The sequence below is a fragment of the Somniosus microcephalus genome, chromosome 7, assembly GCF_052327205.1.
Source record: "Somniosus microcephalus isolate GS21.2 chromosome 7, FLI_Smic_1.0, whole genome shotgun sequence".
Lineage (NCBI taxonomy): Eukaryota > Metazoa > Chordata > Chondrichthyes > Squaliformes > Somniosidae > Somniosus > Somniosus microcephalus.
Window position 1 is genome coordinate 277,301,725 of NC_140993.1, and position 11,324 is coordinate 277,313,048.

General features: G+C 44.4%; 2 protein-coding genes across 6 annotated transcripts in view; one reads left to right on the forward strand and one right to left on the reverse strand.

The window, feature by feature from the left end:
• The window catches only part of LOC147115353 (upstream-binding protein 1-like), a 109,521-nt gene that overhangs the window by 96,501 nt on the left and 1,696 nt on the right, over positions 1-11,324 (forward strand). For 2 of the 4 annotated variants that reach the window (XR_015079118.1, XR_015079119.1), the window contains exons 13-16: positions 1,216-1,358; positions 4,752-4,803; positions 4,896-5,244; positions 7,662-7,755. Coding sequence is in view for 2 of the 4 variants with exons in the window: in XM_085993887.1 (XP_085850013.1) it covers positions 1,216-1,358; positions 4,752-4,803; positions 4,896-4,933 (233 nt within the window). In the remaining 2 variants the exon portion in view is untranslated. Of the gene's footprint in view, positions 1-1,215; positions 1,359-4,751; positions 4,804-4,895; positions 5,974-7,661; positions 7,756-11,324 lie in introns of those variants that run through there. The other 2 variants (XM_085993887.1, XM_085993886.1) reach the window with 1 other exon arrangement.
• The window catches only part of fbxl2 (F-box and leucine-rich repeat protein 2), a 321,753-nt gene continuing 318,231 nt past the window's right edge, over positions 7,803-11,324 (reverse strand). Inside the window, exon 17 of one of the 2 annotated variants that reach the window (XM_085993892.1) lies at positions 7,803-7,877. In XM_085993892.1, the coding sequence (XP_085850018.1) occupies positions 7,831-7,877 (47 nt within the window). In that variant the 3' untranslated portion in view covers positions 7,803-7,830. The remainder of the gene's footprint in view (positions 7,878-11,324) is intronic. The other variant, XR_015079120.1, reaches the window with a different exon arrangement.

Consider the following 11,324-nt stretch of genomic DNA (forward strand, 5'->3'; position numbering starts at 1 on the left):
CAAGTAGGTTTATTCCCTAATATTGATTCTCTCGCTAGTCTGTGGGATAGCTCTTCCAATTTTGGCAGGTCCCCAGTTGTTAGTGAGGAGGATATGGCTGTTGTAATGTAGGAAACGTGGCAGCCAATTTGCGCACAGCAAGCTTCCACAAACAGCAGAGTGATAATGACCAGATAATCTGTTTTAGTGATGTTGATTGAGGGATAAATATTGGCTAGGGCTCCAGGGATTTCGAAATAGTGCCATAGGATCTTTTACGTGCACCTGAGAGGGCAGACAGGGCCTCGGTTTAACATCTCATCTGAAAGACTGCACCTCCGACAGTGCATCGTTCCCTCAGTACTGGCGTGTCAGCCTAGATTTTTGTGCTCCAGTCTTTGGAGCGGGTCTTGAACCCAGAACCTTCTGACTCCGAGGCTACCAACTGAGCCATTATTTTCTTCATTACTGTTATTTTGCTTACGTTAATTTTGGGGAGTTCCTGTCCCTGATTCAGTATTAGTTTCCTTGAGATGTCCAGCATGCTATCCTCTTCCTCTACGTAAAGAGTCACGTAAAGTAATTATTCAACATGTCCGCCATTTCCTTATTTTTATTAACAATATCACTTAATCAGTTTTCACGGGCTCCACGTTGCTCCTGACCACCCTCTTTCTCCTAATATAATTGTAAATAATTTGTTTTGATTTTTATGTCCTTTGGCAGTTTCTTTTCATACTCCCTTATTGTAGCTCTTTTTGTCGCCTTTTGTTCTTTGTATCTCCCCCAGTTGCTAGGATCTGTGCTAGTTTTGGCATTTTTATATGCTTTTTCATTGTTTTATGTTGTCCCTTGACTCTTTAGTCGTCCATGGCTTTTTTTGGCAAGTGGGGTATAAACTGGTTCTGTATCACCTTAAATTCTTTTTTGTGTTTAAATTCTTGTTTTACCCATTAACAGATTTGCCCAGTTTACTGTGGGCAGTCTCTGTCTCATCATATTGAAGTTTTTGTCTCATCACATTGAAGTCAATTTGAACTGAATTCAAAATCACAAACTGCCATGGTGGGAATTGAAGTCACATCTCTGGATTAGTCCAGGCCTCTGGATTACTGGCCCAGTAACACGAGCGCTATGCTACTGTACTAATTAAGAAATAGCATGAATTGGTGGATCATACCCTGAGGTCAGAATAATTTTATAACCATTCTTTTTTTCCCCTTGCCTACCTTTTAGTGTACCATGCCATCTACCTGGAAGAGCTGACAACAGCAGAACTTGCCAAAAAGATTGCTACTATCTTCGGTATATCCCAAAATCAGATAAACCAGGTTTACAGACAGGGTCCTACAGGTATTCATGTTCTCGTCAGTGATCAGGTAAGTGAGAATTATGTTTTGGAAGAGTCTGAGAACTGTCTGTGCTGAGTCCAGTGAATGCTGCCATGATCATGACTCCATACAGGGCTGGATTGGGACTGTTCTTAACTACATGCAACATTCCATTCACCCATGAGAATGTAGGTGCCAGCATTGGCTCAGTGGCAGCACTCTTGCCTCGAGTCAGAAGGTCGTGGGATCGAGATCCACTCATGAGACATGAGCACATATTCCAGGGTGACACTCAAGGGAATGCTGTACTGTCATTGTACTATCTTTCAGATGACACATTAAACTGAGGCCTCGTCTGCCCTCTCGGGTGGACATGAACGATCCCACGGCACTATTCGAAGAGGAGCAGGGGAGTTCTCCCATTTATCCCCTGACCAACAGCTAAAACAGATCATCTGGTCATTTATTTCATTGCTGTTTGTGGGACCTTGTTGTGCACAAATTGGCTGCTGTGTTTCCTACATTACAATAGTGTCTACACTCCAAAGCTACTTCATTGGCTGTCGTCTTCTTCTTAGGCAGTCCCTCGGAACCGAGGATGACTTGCTTCCACATTAAGAATGAGTTCGCAGGTGACTGATGAGTCCAATGTGGGACCTACAGTCTCTGTCACAGGGGGGGCAGACAGTGGTTGAAGGGGTGGGTGGGTGGGGTGCTTGGGTTGACGTGTGCTGCTTGCGCTGGGCTTCCGCTTGCTCCCGGCGAAGAGACTCGAGGTGTTCGGCGCCTTCCCGGATGCTTCTCCTCCACTTTGTACGGTCTTGGGCCAGGGATTCCCAGGTGTCAGTGGGGATGTCGCACTTTTTCAAGGAGGCTTTGAGGGTGTCCTTGAAGCGTTTCCTCTGCCCACCTGGGGCTCTCTTGCCGTGTCGGAGCTCCGAGTAGAGCGCTTGTTTTGGGAGGCTCTTATCGGGCATGCAGATGGTGTGACCTGTCCATCGGAGCTGATTGAGCGTGGTCAGAGCTTCGATGCTGGGGATGGTGGTGCGCCTATCCTGCCAATGGATTTGCAGGATCTTGCGGAGGCAGCGTTGGTGGTACCTCTCCAGTGCTTTGAGGTGCCTGCTGTACATGGTCCATGTCTCTGAGACATACAGCAGGGTGGGTATCACTGCTGCTCTGTGGACCATGAGCTTGGTGCCGGGTTTGAGGTCCTGGTCTTCAATTACTCTCTTCCTCAGGTGACCGAAGGCTGCACTGGCACACTGAAGGTGATGTTGGACTTCGTCATCGACATCTGCCCTTGTTGACAGTAGGCTCCCGAGGTATGGAAAGTGGTCCATGTTGTCCAAGGCCTTGTTGTGGATATTGATAATCGGGGGCAGTACTGTGTGGCGGGGGCAGGGTCGTAGAGGACCTTTGTCTTACGGATGTTTAGTGTAAGGCCTCTGCTCTCGTACGCTTCGGTGAAGGTGTTGACGCCTGCTTCATGACGACATGCAAGCAGTGATCCTGACCAACGGTCCCACCACAGACCCAATTCACGTACGGACCGGGGTCAAGCAAGGTTGTGTCATCGCACCAACGCTCTTCTCGATCTCCCTTGCTGCATCTCCCCCTCAGTAAGCTCCCTCTGGAGTGGAGCTAATTTACAGAACAAACGGGAAACTGTTCAACCTCCGTCGCCTCCAGTCCAGATCCAAGGTCGTCCCATCCTCTGTTGTCAAATTACAGTATGCAGATGACGCTTGCATCTGCGCTCACTCGGAGGTCGAACTCCAAACCATCATTGGTTGTAAAGTACTTTGGGACGTCCTGAGGCTTGTCAAAGGTGCTATCTAAATGCAAGTTCCTTCTTTGAGTGGCTGAAACTCATTGGTGATTTCAACCACATAACCATTTGGGTAGGAGTCAAATATTCTTTCCCCCCCCCTTTTTAATTCCTTCATCCTTTTCCTGAGCATTTTCTCCCTTTCTCCTCTCCCAAAAATACTGATTCCTCACAGAAGTTGAGCACAAGTGGCCTTTAATACCTCGTCCATTCTTGTTGATTGAGTCCCAAACAAACGAGTGTTGACAGACTATCCAACAGCACGGCATTCAAAGCTAAGCTCAATGCGGTTCTCCTCCAACATCCACACTTCTGATGGGGCTCACCTGATGATAATTAGGAATGGGAACTCCGAACATTTCCCCCAACCTAGGGCTAACTGTAGTGCTACGACTGCCAGCTCGGCTAACTCAGCACAGATATGTTTTATAAAAATCAGTTTTTGAAGTGTGCTCACTCTTGTGTAGGCAAATGCAGAAGTTAACTTGTACACAACAAGCTCTCACAACTACAATGAGGTGATTGATCTTTTTTTGGTGTTGGGATGAATGTTGGCAAGGACATTGTGAGAAACATGAAGATGTTACAACACCAAAACAGGCCATTTGGTCCAACCAGCCTGTGTCGATGTTTACCCTCCACATGAGTAAATAGTCCTAATCATGTTTAGCTACTCAGTTCCTATAATCCCTGTCTTCACAGAATCCCCACAGTGCAGATAGAGGCCATTTCGGCCCATCGAGCCTGCACCGACACATATCCACCCGATCCCCGTAACCCCACGTATTTAATCCCCCTCACACTAAGGGTCAATTTATCATAGCCAATCAACCTAACCCGCACATCTTTGGACTGTGGGAGGAAACCGGAGCACCCGGAGGAAACCCACGCAAACACGGGGAGAATGTGCAAACTCCACACAGACAGTCACCCGAGGCCGGATTCGAACCCGGGTCCCTGGCGCTGTGAGGCAACAGTGCTAACCACTATGCCACCTTTCTCCGATTAGTGCCATGAGATCTTCCCAAACCACCTGAATAGGCAGAGGGCATTAATGTCTCATCCAGGGCACGACCCTCTGGCCGTGCAATATTCCAGTGAAGTGTCAGTTTATTTGCTCAAGCGCTGGCGTGGCGCCTGAACCCACAATTCTGAGGTGAGAGTTCTAGCTAAGCCAAGTGCATTTAGCAAAAAATACACCTTCACCCTCTAAAGGACAATTGGAAATAGTGTTTTTTTTGGCTGCTGGGGGACTACTGTATTGAATTTGAAAGAGGGGGCCTATAGTGATTCCTGGGAACTGGATTTATCTTAAGCCTGTTGGTATGAAGGTTTCCTTTCTCTCTTAGTTCCTATGTGGAATAAGTTTGGCAGTCTCGATTCATTCCTTGATGCTTACAATTCAAAATGAATTGGAATAACTGAGGTTGGCTGGATATAGAAATGCCACACTGAGGAATTAGGAGTGCTCTTAGGGTAAAACTCCCTCTGCCAAACTATCTAATTAAAATATTCCAGTTTTGAGCACAAAAATAATTGCCAGAATAGATAATTTGTTCTCCATATTCCTGAAATAGATTTGTTTCACTTTCTGAAAATGTGTTTTGCAGATGGTTCACAACCTCCAAGATGAAAGTTGCTTTGTAATCAGCACAGTAAAAGGTATGTATGTTTCTTCATAAGCAATTTGTACAAGCCATCCTAATGATAAGCAGATTGATCATATATAATGTATTTTTTCTCTTATTTTACAGCTGAAAATACTGAAGGCTACCATGTAATTTTGAAGTAACCTGTTCCATTTAGCAGTTAAGCTGGACTACATTTTTGCATATAGAAGATATCTTTATTATGACAAAGGACATTGAGCAAATCCATGTAAATGTTAGAATCTGACTTCACTGTACAAAATGTTTCATATTGAAAACACAGCTTGACTGTTCAGTTACCTTACTGTGAGTTTGAAACTTCTGGAAATATCACTGCCACCAATCAGCACCCTCCCTGCATGTCTAAGGATGCAGCAAGCTCAAGGGTAGGCCTGAAAGTCCAGAAATTATGGTTCAAAGTGGTCTTCATAAATATGACATGAGGAGGAAAATGGTCAGTAGATCCAGTTTTGCACAATAATTGTCTCATTTTGAAGCATTTATGCTTCACCTTACCTGTCTAGTTTCTTGATGATTAGTTTGGAGATTGATGTTGAGGTATGCCATGCCATGTTATTTTTTTTTTAATGTTTGCCTTTTACTTTCTGTGCCGTAATGCATTTTTACTGCCTTTATATGATGATACTAGTTGGCCCAGCTAGAAGTGTATCTGCAAGATCATAAAGTGCAGTTGCTAATCTGCATTCTAAGGAGAAAAAGAAAGGCAATGTAAAAAAATTGTTGTGATTTCAATTCCTGATCTCAAATCAGGACATTTGTTTAATTTAAAGTTGCAGCTTGCACATTCTTGAGCTATATTGTTTCCCCGCTTCCTTTAAGGTCACACAGGTTTTTTTTTTGAGAAGCCAACACCACTGTGGAGGCTGCCCTTATTTCTGTTTTTGAACATTGTGTTTCAGTTCAATGTCAAACCTTTTGTAGATAAACAGCAGTTGTGAATAAAGCAGCAGCTTCTCAGTTTTGTTAGAGGAAAGGTGTGTTCTGCATTTTAAAAAATTGCAATAAATTTGTAAATGTCCATTAATCAAATCCTATGCTTTTGAAAGCAGTATTTAAAAATGTAGTTGTGTCCTATGATTTAAGTCATACTTGTGCCTCTGTGACCAAATCTCACTGCACTGATATGTTAATAAAAATCAAGATTGTTTGCTTACTTTTCAAATGTTTGAGGGATTATAATTATCAGTTGACAATCGAGCATTTTTAAGTCCAGCGCTGTGTATACAAATTAGAGGTTTCCCACCAAGGGAGAAAAAAACTTGTACCCTAGCTGGCCGCTTCAACTTGGCTGTCAGAATTGCTTTAAAATATACCGAGGAGAACAGCAGCTTTTGGCATGGAATTCAGATTGCAATTTAATTATAGGTATGCTGGTGCAAAAACAGCCATAAGTAATGTCCCAATAGTGTTACGTTTCACTTAATTTGTGATTAGAATAAGCACCAGCAAAGTTGTTACTCTTGGTTTAGCGATCTTATTATGGGAGGTGCATAAATTCACATTGCCTCTAATAAAGTTTTCAAATCACTTTTTGCAAATGTCTCTTTAAACTGTGTATAAGTGTTAAAATTAATGACAATTAAACCACTGATTGGTATATAATGTTGATGGTCAGCAAACACCAGTGTGAAATGTTGGCGTTTAACCCACATAACTCTTGTTCATTTTCAATAATTGTTGGGCTGTGCCTGCATGTGGTTTCTGCTTGAGCTGAGGATAAAGGTTAATAGAATTTTTCAGACTAAATCACTGCAAAAACTGAATTTCCGTCATTCTTTTGGTTGGTCTGAGAATTGGGTTTATGCGCCCTGTACTCCGATTAAATTGCACCAAAGTAGAGCCCTGAACAAAGCCTCAATCTGTTCTGTTGTCTCCACAGATGCTGGCTGACCTGCTGTGCATTGCCTGTTTTGAAATTTCCAGTCTTTTTATTTACTTTACTACAACTGCCAAGCTTTCCCCCTTAAACTCCAATAGGAGTCTTTCTATATATTATATGTATATATAAAACCAAATGGTATTTTATGGCCCACCCATAGAATGACACAGCAGGCCCATGGAAAACAAATTTGTCCTCCTGCAGAATCCTTACAAAAGAGCCCAGGTTGGTAACAGACTGAATCTCAAGGAAGTGATCTCCTAAAGATGTTGCCCATGTAATTATCCCTTTGTAAAGACCACCTCCCCTCTGACTGTTCTTTTGCCTTGACAGTAGGGCACTCCACCTCCTTTCCATTCAGAAAGTTCACTTGGTTTGCGTATTCTTTGACGATGGCTTTTCTGCAGTTATTTAAATATTGACATCTTAAAAGATAAAGCACAGTGACAAGGTCCCAGGCCTTCACAAAAGCTGGCCATATTGGTTATCATACATAAGGTGCTTATATTGCTCTAGTGCAGCGGGCTCCCAAGCGTGGGTATAATGCAGGTGGCCGCAAGCCAAATGTAAACCTGACAGGATTTGCTAAAACCAGTGGCCTGGAAGAGTTGCTAAAAACTGGTTTCCCCAGCAGCCAGTCTTGGTGAATCCTGGCAGTTTTATGCTTGAAGCCAGCTACACAACACCCACACTTTGGGAACCTGGTGACAGTAGCACAGATTTTGTGCAGTATAAAAAGCATCTACAGAAATTCCAGCACAGAGACCAATCGATCGGCCTACTGTGCCTGTGCTATTGCTTCAATTGCAGCAACTGACTGTAATCCTCTTCCCTGTCTCCTTTCCTATTCTTCCTTAAACTGCCTTTGAAATCATGTTCTAGCTTCTGTGAATAACTGGTTGTGGTAAAGCACTACATGTTTTAATAAGTGTGTTTGGAAGCACTTCTAACTTCCCCCTTCGTTCTTCTAGTGATAATCCTTCAAGTTTGATATGCACTCATGTGACAGCCGCTCACACTTGCATCTTTCAGGAAAAGCTTCTGCGATGACTAGCTCTTTTGCAGGTATGTATACATTGTGTTTGTCTTGGCCGATAAATAAATAGGTACTTGCCGCCCCCTTCTGCTGCATCAGTCTAATCAGCCAGCTGGTGGCGAGTGTGATCTCCAGGCAGCATTGATGTGTCCTGGAACGCCGAAACGGAAATAATGGTTCAAATATGATTTGAGTGTCAAGGTCTTGTCAACTTTTGAGAAATATCTGGAGTTAAACTGGTTTACCCCACAGTCTCTAAAATAAACCAATCACCAAGGTCTGAACTGTGAAGAATATATTAGATGTCAGCAGTTCCATTGAGATAGCAAATCTAGGAACCAATTATACAACATAATGTAATCTCTGTAACAGGCTGGACTAGCATGTAGATAGTTACTGTTCCAGCCTTCTCCCTCATGACTTGGAAATGGAATGTGGGTTCCATTTTTGGATGGAAAAAGTAATTTTGACAGGACTAAGTGGAATTATAAACTGCTTGTACAGTAACTGAACCTGGTATATAATGGGAGGTCCAAGCATATGCATGCATCAGTACTTGAATATTCGATGGCAAGGTGGTACTCAGGGCTGTGGAGCAGTTTAATGTCCTCACTGCCCTTAACACACACCAGCAGCGCCCCCCCCCCCCCCAAATACGACTGAATTTTGAGATGATGTACTGTTGCGGCCTCTTTTATGTTCCTGGGGAGGACAATGCCTCTAGGAAGGTTAACCAGAAGGATTCTGAAGCTGCGCGTAGTTTTTGTGGGCTTCCAATTTTTTGCTCAGCATGGTTGGATGCTGGGTGTGGGTATAATTTGTAGAAATATGCCCTTCTTGGCTGCAAACCCACCAACATTCCTCTGCCCAAGATGCACGTGGAGGGTGAAGATGTTACAGAAACAAAGCTGCTTTATAGGTCAAATAGGGAAAATTCCTGTGCTACATGTTAACACATTTACTAAACTGCTCTTGCCCTGAACTAAAAAAGTTCATTCACTTTACTTCCTGTGGGGTACCGCAGGGATCGGTGCTAGGACTCCAGCTATTCACAATATGTATTAATGATCTAGACGAGGGAACTAGATGTAATATCTCCAAGTTTGCAGACGACACAAAGCTGGGTGGGCGTGTGTGCTGTGAGGAGGATGCAGAGAAAGTATGATTTGGACGGGTTGGGTGATTGGGCAGATGCAGTATAATGTGGGTAAATGTGAGGTTATCCACTTGGGTGGCAAAAACAGGAAGGCAGATTATTATCTGAATGGCAATAGATTGGGCAAATGTAAAAAGTCACACAACACCAGGTTATAGTCCAACAGCTTTATTTGAAATCACAAGCTTTTGGAGCGCTGCTCCTTCTTCAGGTGAACACCTGAAGAAGGAGCAGCGCTCCGAAAGCTTGTGATTTCAAATAAAGCTGTTGGACTATAACCTGGTGTTGTGTGACTTTTTACATTTGTCCACCCCAGTCCAACTCCGGCATCTCCACACAATAGATTGGGAAAAGGGGAAGTGCAACAAGACCCGGCTGTCCTTGTGCACCAGTCGCTGAAGGTAAGCATGCAGGTGCAGCAGGCGGTTAAGAAGGCAAATAGTATGTTGGCCTTCATAGCGAGCGGATTCGAGTACAGGAGCAAGGATGTCTTGCTGCAGTTGTACAGGGCCTTGGTGAGACCACACCTTGAGTATTGTGTGCAGTTTTGGTCACCTTATGTGAGGAAGGATGTTCTTGCCATGGAGGGAGTGCAGCGAAGATTCACCAGACTGATACCTGGGATGGCAGGAATGATGTATGAGGAGAGATTGGGTCAATGGGGCTTATACTCGCTGGAGTTTAGAAGAATGAGAGGGGATCTCATGGAAACTTATAAAATTCTAACAGGACTGGACAGACTAGATGCAGGAAGGATGTTCCCGATGGTGGGGGAGTCCAGAACCAGGGGTCACAGTCTAAAGATAAGGGGTAAGCCCATTAGGACAGAGATGAGGAGGAATTTCTTCACCCAGAGAGTGATGAAGCTGTGGAATTCTCTACCACAGAAGGCAGTTGAGGCCAATTCATTAAATATATTCAAGAAGGAGTTAGATATATTTCTTAAGGCTTTTAAAGGGATCAAGGGGAGAAAGCAGGGACAGGGTACTGAATTTGGATGATCTCATTAAATGGTGGAGCAGGCTCGAGGGGCCGAATGTCCTGCTCCTATCTTCTATGTTTCCAATTTCCACCCTTCCCTCACCTTCACATGGTTCATCTCCAACTCTTCTCTTCCCTTCCTTGACTTCTGTGTCTCCATTTCTGACAATAGGCTATCAACTAACTCCCATAGCTACCTGGACTACACTTGCTCCCACCCTGCTTCCTGTAAGGACTATTCCATTCTCCCAGTTTCTCTGTCTTCGCCGTGTCTGTTCGGACGATGCCACCTTCCATACCAGTGCTCCCGACCTGTCTTCCTTTTTCCTCAACCGAGGATTCCCCTCTACTGTGGTTGACATGGTCCTTGACCATGTCCATTCCATTTCCCGCACTACTTCTTTCACCCCTCCCTCCCAGAACCACGATAGGGTTCCCCTTGTCCTCACCTTTCACACCCCCCCCCCCCCCCACCTTCAATGGGCTATTTCCGCCACCTTCAACGTGATACCACCAAACGCATCTTCCCCTCACCACCTCCACGACACCCTGGTTCACCCGGCACCTTCCCGTGCAAGCGCAGGAGGTGGAACACCTGCCCTTTTACCTCCTCACTGTCCAGGGCCCCAAACACCCCTTCCAGGTGAATCAGTGATTTACTTGTACTTCTTGCAATTTACTGTATTCGCTGCTCACGATGCGGTCTCCTCTACACTGGGGAGACCAAACGCAGATTGGGCGACCGCTTTGCGGAACACCTCCGTTCAGTCCATAAGGGTGACCCCGAGCTTCTGGTTGCTTTAATTCTCCACTTCACTCCTGCTCTCTGTCCTTGGCCTCTTACATTGTTCCAACGAAGTTCAACGTAAGCTGCAGGAACAGCACCTCATCTTTCGAGTAGGCACTTTGCAGCCTTCCGGACTCAACAATGTCAGACCATGCCCCCATTCTTCATGCTGTATGATTTTGCCATCCCCATTTGCAACATTTTATCTTCCCTGCCTCCTAACTTAGTACAGAATGTTCCTTCCTCCTCTCCCTGCATCTGCTTAAAATCTGTTACATTTCCAGCTTTTTCCAGTTCTGAAACGTTAACTGTTTCTCTCTCCACGGATGGCGCTTGGCCTGCTGAGTGTTTCCAGCATTTTGTGTTATTTTAAATGTTTTTAAACATTGACTTAAGTGGCTGTACCTTTCAATTGATTGACTTGGCTATGGGGTGGAGGAATAGCCAATACACAAAACTAATGAGAAACCTCGATTGTCCATGAGTGATGTCTGCAGGATGATGTGCAAAAGCCAAAATAATATTCTGAATGGTTTAAAGTAGGAGATTGCTGTTCACATCTAAGTGTTAAAAATGTGTGCACTGCAACATCGAAACCAAACACACTGGGGCATCAGCCCTGGGGTTCTTGGTTCCCTGTTTACACTTCCAAGTGAGATAACCAAGGTGGAGTC